Source organism: Barbus barbus (genome assembly GCF_936440315.1).
Source record: "Barbus barbus genome assembly, chromosome: 26".
NCBI classification, from domain to species: domain Eukaryota; kingdom Metazoa; phylum Chordata; class Actinopteri; order Cypriniformes; family Cyprinidae; genus Barbus; species Barbus barbus.
The window spans coordinates 6021125-6032862 of NC_136754.1; the positions used below are offsets into that span (position 1 = coordinate 6021125).

Consider the following 11738-nt stretch of genomic DNA (forward strand, 5'->3'; position numbering starts at 1 on the left):
CAGCGTAAGTGGATAGTTTATTTTTAATGGCACCCCAGATCGTGTCAGAGGATTGTTCGGAGCATTTTGTTTTGTAAACGAGGCCCAATGTCATGGAAAGTTCACAAAGACATTTGTTGAAAAGATGAAGCGGTACTAGATCTGACTGTAGCTGCCTCACAAACTGTAAGCAAATGATTTCATAATGCTTTGTCTGGAAATTACAGAATGAGGGTTGAAAATAATCATTTATTAACTTAACATTATAAGTAAACCTCAGACAACATATTAAAATAAATAAAAAATGTCATGACCCTTTAAATAATCTTAAATTATGTTTTGATGGTTTGCTACTAGGATTGGTATCCTGGGGGATATAGAGATTTTGCTGCAGAGAGGGACAGTGAGTGAGTGAACCTAATTTCTCAGACGAATATTGAAAAGTGGGTCTCTGCAAATACTCAGGTCAAGTGACTTGATATAAAGATTCGGTTATCAACTCACCATAACATGGCAGCATGCTTTGAGAAGACAACTGACGCCAAAATATGTTGACTTCTCATTATTTAACTGGCATATAAAAACTAAAATAAATAAAAGTAATATTTTAAAGAGACGACTCTGAACAAATTAATGATCTGTTTTTCTTGACATTCATAAGAAGCATTAATCCAACACCATCTGCACATTTCCGCTGCCTGATCACAAATAAAGTCTCTCAACTTTATTCCAGTAGGCCTGCAATCAAATAAACCAACTCCACTCTCTAGTGGTTGGATTTCTTGCATAAAAAGATAAGTGCAGGAAAACCGACTTCTTAAGGGTGTACATATTTCGTTGTTTTTTTTAGAGAAAAGCACAGGTAAATCCATATTTATATACACAAACACGGTCAGTTTGCTCACTCAAGAAAGCTGTACTAAACCAGAAAACTACAAAATACAGGTTTTACCTATTCTTTTCTTTATGTGCAATGTATGTCTGCCATCTGCTGTCTGATACTTAGTCCTGCAAAATGGCAAAGTTCTAAAATTATTCTTTAATTATATAATACTTTATTCTTTTAAATGAAGTCCAGTAGTTTTTTTTAAAAATACAACGATCTCAGTTGAGACTTGACTGAAAGCTGTAAATTCGCAATTGATAACTGATTTGCATCGATAGTGCTTTTGTAAGTTTTACGCCAAGTTATTCCTATACACCGAAGAAAGTTTATATAAAACTCACCTTCATCTTCCACTCCAAACTTATCGAATAACAGAGATGGAGGGTCTCGCGTCCGTGTATGATCTCCAGGCGCTGTCTGCTCTGCTCTCCCCAAACCATGAAGATGAGGAAGATGATCTCCGGGTTTGAGCCTCTAAAAAAAAAAACAACAAAGAGGAAAAAGCAACAAAGAGGGTGTACTGTATTTATATAACGTTAGCATAGAATGATGAAATGCAATAATGTGTAATATAACTATATAATAATATATATAAAGAGAGATAAATAGATTTTATAATACATATTTAAAAGTATACATATGTAGAATAATACAAATATTTAACAGATGATGTTTTGTTTTATTTTATTTACATTATAAGTAATTTACATATTTTGAAATTGTTATATAATTTCTTTGAATTTCCTTCTATGTCCTTATCTCTCTCTCTTCTCTCTAGGTAGCAATATGTGAAGAAGAACAGCAAAAACATCTGGGATGAGGATGAAGTTACTGAGGGAGCGCATTTTAATGACCTCACTGACCCACGGCCACAGCCAGAGTAAAACAAAATACATGCATGACAGAATCACTTATGAGCTGTAAGTAAGCTGGCCTCTTTTGTTTTTTTAGTTACGAGATTGTGCTGAAACAGTCTGTTGGGACTGAAGATTTGTTTCTTGGCTTGAGCAGAAAGGATCCCTCATCCGTGTGTTGTGACAGCATGCTGGTATTATTAACTCATTAAATCTTAAACATTAATACAACATTCACAAATACTATAGCATCTTTATTAGGGTTATTATATAAAGTGTTAGCAAAGTTACATTAACTTCAAAGAATAAATGACCCAAAACATTACTCACCCTCAAGCCACCCAAGATGAGTTTGTTTCATTATTGGAACAGATTTGGAAAAATTTTGCATTACACCACTTGCTCACCAGTGGATCCTCTGCAGTAAATGGGTGCCGTCAGAATGAGCGTCCAAACAGCTAGTAAAAACATCACAATAATCTACAAGTAATCCACACAACTTCCGTCGATCAATTAATGTCTTGCCAAGTGAAAAGCTGTGTGTTTGTAATAAAACAAATCCATCAAGACAGTTTTAACTTTAAACTGTTGCTTTCGTCTTTTTGTCTAAAATATTCCTATAAATTTTCAGCAAATTTTCATTTTTGGGTGAACTATTTGCTTAAGAGTTTCATGTAAATTTCTAAAGAGTTACTGTTCATTTAAATGCACACTGTTAAGAAATATTGAAGAAGTTGTAATCCCAAATCTAAGTATTGTGGATTCCCACACTATAAATTCCTAACTAATTAAAATTTTCAAAGATCTAAAGCTTAAAATTCAGTAATGAGATTTAAGGGAAAGAAAAAAACGTCTGGGGTTTGAAACATCCTTTCTCCTCCCTGAAGGTGATAGAGTTGGCTTTGATGGTGCGTTAAAAACAGATAGCAAAGGCTGATTAGAATAAAAGCATTTGACTGTCCTCAAATGACTGAGCTGATCTTCATTTTAAAAGTTGTATTTTAAAATTAATCTCACAAAATCTCTTTTTTTTTCTCATGCAAGTTAAGAGTTAAACTACCAGATACAAAAGCATCTGATTTGGTGCTAGATGTGAGAGAGACATTTCTTGATCTCAGAACTCCAAAGTAGTAAGTAAACTATTAGGAAAATATTTTAGATCTAGTATTGACTACATATGTAAATATCTGTGCATCTTGTTTGTTTCAGTAAGTTGGGCCTTCACCTGCCTCACCCAGTGCACAAACAGGAGGGGAATGCCAGATTAATTGTGGAGAGAGAAGAATTGGAGATCACACTGCCCTTGAACAGACCAATGGACTGCATCAACATGACCTGGGAGAAACACAGAGAGAATGAGCTGCATCAGTTCAGAACAGACAGTGTGGACAACTTCTACAGATACAGCTCTGAAGCCTTTCACCAACAGTCTTGTATCCAGCCCATGAAATATGACCCATGAGTTACCTCACTTATCAATTAACAGTAGAACCAGGAAACAAACATAAAATGTTTCCAAATCAAGTCAATCCAAGTGGAAAGGAACAGGTGCCTGTGTAAGAATATGTTGCTGTCCAGTTATTCAGTATTATTAAACTTTCAATTCTCAAGTTTAAGCATAATAAAATGGTGAATCCTTTTAATTCATGATTGCTTCTCTTTATGTTTTCAAATAATATTTTAAATTATACAACTGTATTGGCTTAGCTAGTAAGAAGATTCGACCACAAAAGTGACCCTGGACCACAAAACCAGTCATAAGGGTCAATTTTCTGAAACTGAGATTTATACATCATCTGAAAGCCGAATAAATAAGCTTTCCATTGATGTATGGTTTGTTAGGATAGGACAATATTTGACCGAGATACAACTAGGCTATTTAAAAATAAAAAAAAATAAAAAATATTGAGCAAATCACCTTCAAAGTTGCCCAAATGAGTAATCAAAAATTAAGTTTTGATATATTTATGGTAGGAACATGATCTTTATTTAATATCCTAATGATTTTTGGTATAAAATCGATAATTTTTACCCATACTGTGTATTGTTGGCTATTGCTACAAATATGTGACTTATGGCTGGTTTTGTGGTCCAGGGTATCTCATCTTAATAAGACATATTATCTGGAGATATAGAATAACAACTGGTATTTACAGTATATGCATTTTATGCAAGTTGTTTGCTATACTGTTAAAAAGAACACTGATTTACATTACATGCTATCAAAATTACTTAGAACTTATATGTTGGCCATACAAATAACAGTGACTGCATCAAATTACATATTTGTCTGAGCCACTGAAGCCTCATGTATATGATACAAAACAAAAAAATGCAAACTTTTAAAAAATGTATATATATATATATATATATATATGTATATATATATATATATATATATATATATATATATATATATATATATATATATATATATATATATATATATTTGTATTTATTTTTTTGTCTAAAGGCTCCATAAACTGTTCCATTTCAGGATATTTTTTTTGTTAAAAAATAATAATAATTAATGTCATTCTTTACAGTGTTAAATTCCCTTACTAAAAAAAAGGAAAAAGCAGTCCCTTACTACACTACCTCGCTAATCATAGGTAAAGACGAAAATCTTTATATTCACGACTGCACTGTTTTATTTGATCACATTCATCTAATGAGCAGCCTAAAAGAACAGATACATGCTTTATTACTGGTTTTTACTATAGGCATTTTACTATAAGCAAACTGTAGAAGAATGTGCTTCATCTCTGCCTGCACACATTTGTGAGAAGACACACCTCTTGTGTATACAGTGATCTTAGAAATGGCTGTAAGTGACAGAATAAACAGCGTGTCGTGCGCTATTGCTCATGGGCATCATGCAATACACCCCCCGAGCGCACGGATGCGCACACGCGTTGCCACAGCAGCGGACGTACACGTGACGCAGGCGGGCTCCACACACACACTCTCTCCGGTAGCACAACAATACAAGCTCTCGCCGCTCCCCCTCCTTACGCCTCGCTCTCGGTATGGCGGACGGCGAGCGGTCCCCGTTGCTCTCGGATCTCGGCGATGGAGCTTTGGGCAGTGGTAACGGCGGGGTGTCTCCCGGAGCGGTTCCACACGGTGCTCCCAACAAACCGCAGAGTGAGTAACGTTAGCGAGCGCGGCGCTTTTCTGCGCTGTCACGGGCCGCGCGCGCACACACACACACACACCAGTGCGTTTACTACGATCTAGGTTCGGTACAGTTTCTGTGCGGTTATTCGTGCTTTATTTTGCATGCTGGTGGTGATGATGGAGGCAGGACCTGAGCGGATGTTTTCTGGCGGATCGCAGTCAGATACATGCTGCTCCGCATATAATGCAGTTGCGTACCATACACATGCGTCCGGAGGATTATATTGTTTTGTCAAACAAAATAATGTTGAATTGATCCTCGCATACTTTTGTCATCCATCAGAGAGGCTGTTCGCAGCTAATGAATGAATGAATGAACATCACTGATCAGTGTTGTTGAGGTCTGTTTATTGTTCTGTTATCGGCCTTCCCGCGACACATTATAATAATAACATGGCGATATTTTCTTAAACTAGTCATATGACTGAGGACGACTGTACAAGGGGTTTCAATGTCCACATTTACAGTAATCTGCTATATCCGCCAACTCCAGCTACACCCAAACACTGATGATTAGCACATCCTCGGTCCATTCAGAAAGCCTGAAATTATTGCCTGAGGAGACCACAACCAATCATTGCGCAGAGGGGGCGGGGCCAATATAAGTTACTAAAGGGCGTGCTGATGATGTTTTCACATTTTTAACTGATGTGGTGATGCTGGTGAAATTTTATCATAACAATATTTAAGTGTTATCACATTGACATTGGGTTTTATATGGAGTTTATGATTTTCAAATATTCTCACAAATCAGTTTTAACATGTTCCACTGTATTTGTGAGCACATTTTCAAAAATGTGGCCCCCACAATTATAGGCAAACGTGTGCATGATTTATAGGCGCATTCCAGCAGTCTCCTTATAAAGCTCCTTTCAGCAGATCTTGAGACCAAATCTGATTTTCTAGTTAATCCTAATGGCCTGGGTGACAGAGAACAGTTTCACCTTCCAAAAGTTTCAGTGTTCAGTTTAAACTTTCAGAAGTAACTGAAACTGTCATGTTTACGCCATTTTATGAGCCAGTATTTCCAGTGTCTTTGCTGAACTGATAATACTAATGCTGTTGTTCAGCATTAGTATTTATCCTGACTCTTGGTGCAGTGAAACTTGCATGAATGTTTGTCATAATCTGCAATGGCAATCTCTTCCTTTTTAGGTTTTCCTCCGTTCCCGAGCTCGACTCAACCCCCTGTGTTGCTGAGTGAGAACCCTCCACCGTATTCCCCCCTGACGTCTCCTGAGAGTGGCAGTGCTCCAGTTATCAGCTGTAGGGTGTGCCAGTCGCTTATCAGCGTCGAGGGCAAAATTCACCAACATGTGGTCAAGTGTGGAGTCTGCAATGAAGCTACAGTGAGTTAGGACAGAGCACACGTACACGTTATACATTATTTAAAACCTCAGGACGGATTAATTAGTTAACTCGTCAACTTTTGAACAATTGTAAAACTCTGAAGTTTTGACTTGTTGCTTGTTTGACTGTTTGCATGCTACAGCTATTGATTCAATTCAAAATAATGTTATTGGTCATGACTGTAAACAATACAGTTTTATCAATGCCAAGAATATGCACAAATTGAGTATTTTATTTAGATAAATGTAATAGGGTTGACGGTTTATAGGCTTTTGTCAGCAAATATTCATACACTACCATTCAAAAGTTTGGGGTCAGTCTCTTATGCTCACCAAGACTGCATTTACTTGTGAACAGTAGTGTATATACATTGAATGATTCAGGATTACATACAGTAGATTACACTTCATGTAGTAAGTAACCACACAAACTTTCATTTTTGGGTAACCAGAATTAATTTGGACTCTTTTCTGTCTCTCTCCTCCTTTGTTTTTTTTTTCATTAACCTTCATTCTCTCCAGCCCATAAAGAATGCCCCTTCAGGGAAGAAATATGTGCGGTGTCCTTGTAACTGTCTTCTCATCTGCAAGGTCACATCCCAAAGGATCGCCTGCCCTCGGCCTTATTGGTAAGAGAGAGAGAACAGGAGACAAAAATTTAAAACAAGTGAAATCTTTGACACTTATAAGCATCTTGTCACAGTCAGGATTGTGTATGTGAAGAATTAAATGTGTTTGTCTGCTTGTCTTGACCAGTAAGAGGATCATAAATTTGGGGCCAGTCCATCCGGGTCCAGCCAGTCCAGAACCTCAACCTGCTGGAGCTAGAGTTTCCTGTGGACACTGCAGTAACACTTTCTTGGTACATGCACACATAATACAGCAACATCATACTGTATCATTATCCACTGCAGTGACATCTTGACCGAATCACTCGGCTCAGGTTCTGCACCAAGTCGAATATCAGATGGCTATTTATTCTTGTTTTATTTATGCTACTGCCTCACATTAGCTCCTCAACCACTTTCTCAACATTTCAGTGGACCGAATTTACTGACAGGACGCTGGCTCGATGCCCCCATTGCAGAAAAGTGTGAGTATTTCTCAGCCAACATTCATAACACATTTCACATGTACCAAATAAATCAAACTCTTTTATTAGATGGCAAACATTTAGTCTCTCTGTCAGCACACCCTATACACAGCTTTAGCTTCTGAAATGCAATTGCTGCCTTTTAATGGCTGTAATTTTTTTCGATGTTGATGAATGTCCCTTAACATTTTAACATCCTGTCCTAGTTTATAGACTATTAAGCTGTAACGGCTCAGCCAATGGCATGAGTTTGGGGCGGGACTAAGTGTTTCGCCAACCAATAGAGCACTGCAGTTATGACATATTTTTGTAGGCCGGCCCAGAAGTTAGCATCACCTTGGTTCCCTCAACAAAAACCAAGTAGGATTTTCCATTGGATTTTGTAAAAATAAACTGACCCGCATTATTCTTACATAATTTTCACAAATTAGCACAGTCTTTGGGAATCTGAAGCCTAAATACAGTTGTCAAAATAAAAAGGTAAACATAGGCTATGAACTACACCATGCTCACACGACTTCAACGTCTTCAAATATTATCCTATTATTCAGCTCTTTCAAGCTTTATTTAAAAAAAAAAAGCTTTTGCCCTGAGAGTTGGTGATAGAATGGTTTTTAAGATCGCCATTATAAACACAATGAGGTGAAAGCAGACCTCAGTAGATGAGAGTGAAGACATTTAATGTCCCAGACAACATCTGTAGTGGCATTTAGCCACTTGTTAGCAACTGCCTTTTTCAAGACAAAAGACAAAAAAACAATCTCAAGGCAATATTACTGATGTATTTGAAGTGAAGTGAAGTGACATACTGCCATGTATGGTGACCCATACTCGGAATTCGTGCTCTGCATTTAACCCATCCATCGTGCACACACACAGCAGTGAACACACACACACCGTGAACACACACCCGGAGCAGTGGGCAGCCATTTATGCTGCGGCGCCCGGGGAGCAGTTGGGGGTTCGGTGCCTTGCTCAAGGGCACCTCAGTCGTGGTATTGAGGGTGGAGAGAGCGCTGGACATTCACTCCCCCACCTACAATTCCTGCCGGCTGGAGAATCGAACCCGCAACCTTTGGATTACGAGTCCGACTCTCTAACCATTAGGCCACAACTTCCCATTTTATGTCATAGAATAAAAAAAACATTTGAAATAAACCTTGATACTCGAGTTAGCCACAGACCTTATTTCAGGAATTTAACCGAATACTTATTTAAAAAACAATGAACTGTCATTATTTTTGGAAAGCTGTGTTCTGATGCTAGAGGTGGAGAAATTGCACTCTGTACCTTTTGCATGTTCCATTGCATTAACCCTACTATTCCACTGATTGGTCTCTTCCTCATATCTTTCCTCACCAGATCTTCAATTGGCCAGAGATATCCAAGGAGGCGGAGTCTGTGGTGTTACCTGCTGTGCTTGTTATTTAGCATCGCAGCTGCTGGTCTGATTGTGAGTGTGCACTTAAGTATATTTATTAACTATGTATGTGCATGTATGTATTTTTTTTTAATTCTTTGACTACACAATTGACACGTCACTTAATCTGAACCATTTGTTGTTTTTTATTAGATGTGTACATAGAGTCCCAAATGTATGATTTAACATAATAGTTCAAATCATTAACTTTAAATACACTGTTGTTTATTGTCACCCATCTAATTACCTATTTGTCTACTATACATCCTCATAACAACCGTTTAAACATTTTTGGTGATGCCTGGTGTTTAAACTTTGTTGTAAAGCGTTACCAGTTGAACTTAATTTTTGTATTCTGTTGTTAAAAATCTGTCTGTGTTTGTCTCTAGGCAGGGACGTGGTCCCAGGCACGTGTGTATGGGGGTATTTATGCCTCCTGGGCGGCGGTGTTGTTGCTGGTGGTGTTGACGCTGGCCAGGGCACTTTACTGGAGCTGCATGAGGGTCAGCCAACCTCTCCACAACCTCACATAGAGAGAGAGAGAGAGACACAGCAAGAGAGGGGGGCTGAGATTAGGGGTGGTGGGAAAAAATAAAGTCCACAGGAAAAGAGCTGGAGAGAATCATGGTTAACTCTTAAAGCTTGATTTTGAAGGGTCAAAGTAAAATCCATGCTTGAGAAACACGTGAAAAAAAAGCTATTATGGCAAAGGAGATTAGTGTTTTAAACTTATTTTTATTCAGAAGCTTTCTTTGGATGTGTTTTCATCCGTGAATATGAACTGACTTGTTACTCATGGTTACATGCAAACGTGAGGTTATGATTCCAAATGCTCCCTCAGTTTTAACCATTTGCACACATATAAAGAATATGCCACATACTCTCAAACACGCATAACTCTCTATGTACATCTTAAATGAACTACGCTACAATACAGAAAGGACACCAATTCAACCGCATTCAAACCTTCAACACAACATTAGGTGCCTCTCTAGTGTCCAAATAAGCTCAGAAGCCTTACAAAGAGAGGAAGTACAGGTTGATCTCCACTAGAGGGTGTTACAAAACCACACACAAAACTTTGTTCCATCACATTACCTGTTTCTCTGTACAAACACTGCTAATCCAAATCATTTGGACCAGAACATGATTAACAAATGCACAACTGATTTTTCAGGTGCGCTCCAACACACTCTTTCTCCCTCTTTTTCTTTAGTTGTGAATGTTAAAAACAGTATTTTTTTATAATTGTGAATTTTGGTTGTAAATATTTGTTGTTTATTTCATGAATGACTGAGAAGTTGCACTGTAGCTCTAACACGCTGTGATTCCTTTTTTATGTTTTTATTTAATTGGGAAAATCACTACTGATAATGTTTTGACTGGAACGAATACCGAGATTACAGGCACATGTACCTTCGGAAAGCAGAAAAAAAAGCGATGAAGGTCAGCTGAGTTTCATGGACTTTATCAAAAGGGTCATTTAGCTTTCTTCTCATGTGAAGTTAATCGTCATTTTCAAGTACTGTAAGTTTGATTGTGTTCGAACCCTGATTAAATGATACTAATGAGATTAATCGGACACTAGATTTGGATTCTAGATTCTAAGATGGGTTTTCTCTGTCAGAATTCAGAGTCTGTGTGGGTTTGGGTTTGTAAAGATAGGAAAACACAACTGAGATGTTCTCATTGCTTGATCACCAATGTTCTTGCATTATTTTCCTCATAAATATGCTAACTTCATATGGTCCTAACTGCAAATCTGGAATTCAGAATCAAGAGTCTGCATTCTGTCCATAAGAGAAAATATCTGTTCTGGACGTCTGGAATCCCAAACAAGAGGTCAGGATGTTATTTATATAGAGCAGAAGGCCAATGACGGAGGTCTGTTTACACATGAGATAAAGATTACACATAATTAAAGTGATGATTAAGTTATAAAACAGTGAAAACGCTTGTGTTGCGTCTAATTTTTGTGAAGGTTTGTGTGCGATTCACTTGCTGCAGTTGTTTTGGCATTCCTCCTCTCAATGTCTCTGGCCATTTGTCTCTTGTTTCGGGCGGATATATTATTTTCCTCGACACAGACTGATAAGAGACATGGGAAACATACAGAAACCTTTTAGAAACCACAACTCACCTGAGCCGGGCAGAGAGAGAGATTTGTCAGCAGTAATGGAAGAGAAAGAGCAGAGATCTGGGGACACACTGATAGAGAGAGGTTTCAGTCTTCTGGAGGTGAGTCAGAGATTGACCACAAAAAAGTCTGCAAGCAGAGATCTGAGAATGAGACCTCTGTGAAACGCACCTGATTCATAATATGCACACTTGAGGTTGTATTTCTCTTCTCTTGTGTTAATTCGAGTTATGTTTTGTTCAGGGTAGTGTGATTAAGTGCCATAAGAAAAACTACAAATAGAATGTGGCTTAGGTATGAAAAATGGTCCAAGATAACTATTATAAAGTAAAATTGTCAATACACTCTTAAAAATAAAGGTGCTTCATGATGCCATAGAAGAACCTTTTTAAGACTAAAGGGTTCCATAAAGAACCTTTAACATCTGAATTATAAAAAGGTAAGAAACAGATGGTCCTTTAAAGAACCTAAAACTGAATGGTTCTTTGTGGAACCAAAAATGGATCTTATATGGCATCGCTCTGAAGGACCTTTCAAGGACCTTTATTTTTAAGAGTGTAGTTTAAACAGTAAATTAAAGTATTCTGCAGAGCTATCTGGGAAGATGACATGAAAATTAATTAAGAGTAATTATTTATATTTTTTTTAAGAAGAGAAGACATTGTTCTCTTGTTTTATTGGCATAATTGAATAGTGAAAAATGGTGCAAAATAAGTAATAAAAAGTAAAAATCTTAATGTAAATTGAGGAAACAGGTAATATTAATTTAATTATTAATGGGTCAGTATCACTGTAGGGTGCCTTTTGGTATCCTGTACATAACTCATTTGCCATGATAAC

General features: G+C 37.4%; 2 protein-coding genes across 2 annotated transcripts; both read left to right on the plus strand.

The window, feature by feature from the left end:
- Nucleotides 1-1242: 1242 nt before the first annotated feature.
- Nucleotides 1243-3181, plus strand: LOC306845784 (dynein axonemal assembly factor 6-like; the record flags this gene model as incomplete). The annotated part of the gene is made up of 5 exons (XM_079378767.1): nucleotides 1243-1329; nucleotides 1648-1745; nucleotides 1817-1913; nucleotides 2764-2849; nucleotides 2929-3181. 5 exons carry the CDS (start codon nucleotides 1243-1245, stop codon nucleotides 3179-3181), a joined length of 621 nt encoding a protein of 206 aa, XP_079234893.1.
- A 1455-nt stretch (nucleotides 3182-4636) lies between these two features.
- Nucleotides 4637-10717, plus strand: LOC306846666 (type I phosphatidylinositol 4,5-bisphosphate 4-phosphatase-A). The gene is made up of 7 exons (XM_079380206.1): nucleotides 4637-4866; nucleotides 6055-6248; nucleotides 6771-6877; nucleotides 7005-7110; nucleotides 7289-7341; nucleotides 8704-8794; nucleotides 9151-10717. Exons 1-7 carry the CDS (start codon nucleotides 4749-4751, stop codon nucleotides 9292-9294), a joined length of 813 nt encoding a protein of 270 aa, XP_079236332.1. The 5' UTR covers nucleotides 4637-4748; the 3' UTR covers nucleotides 9295-10717.
- The last annotated feature ends 1021 nt before the right edge of the window (nucleotides 10718-11738 follow it).

Bases quoted from the DNA above. Each gene is read 5' to 3' on its own strand.
- LOC306846666 (XM_079380206.1), top strand. From the start codon at position 4,749: ATGGCGGACGGCGAGCGGTCCCCGTTGCTCTCGGATCTCGGCGATGGA. The intron at 4,867-6,054 runs GTGAGTAACGTT...CTTCCTTTTTAG, and splicing joins TGCTCCCAACAAACCGCAGA to GTTTTCCTCCGTTCCCGAGC. The intron at 8,795-9,150 runs GTGAGTGTGCAC...GTTTGTCTCTAG, and splicing joins TCGCAGCTGCTGGTCTGATT to GCAGGGACGTGGTCCCAGGC.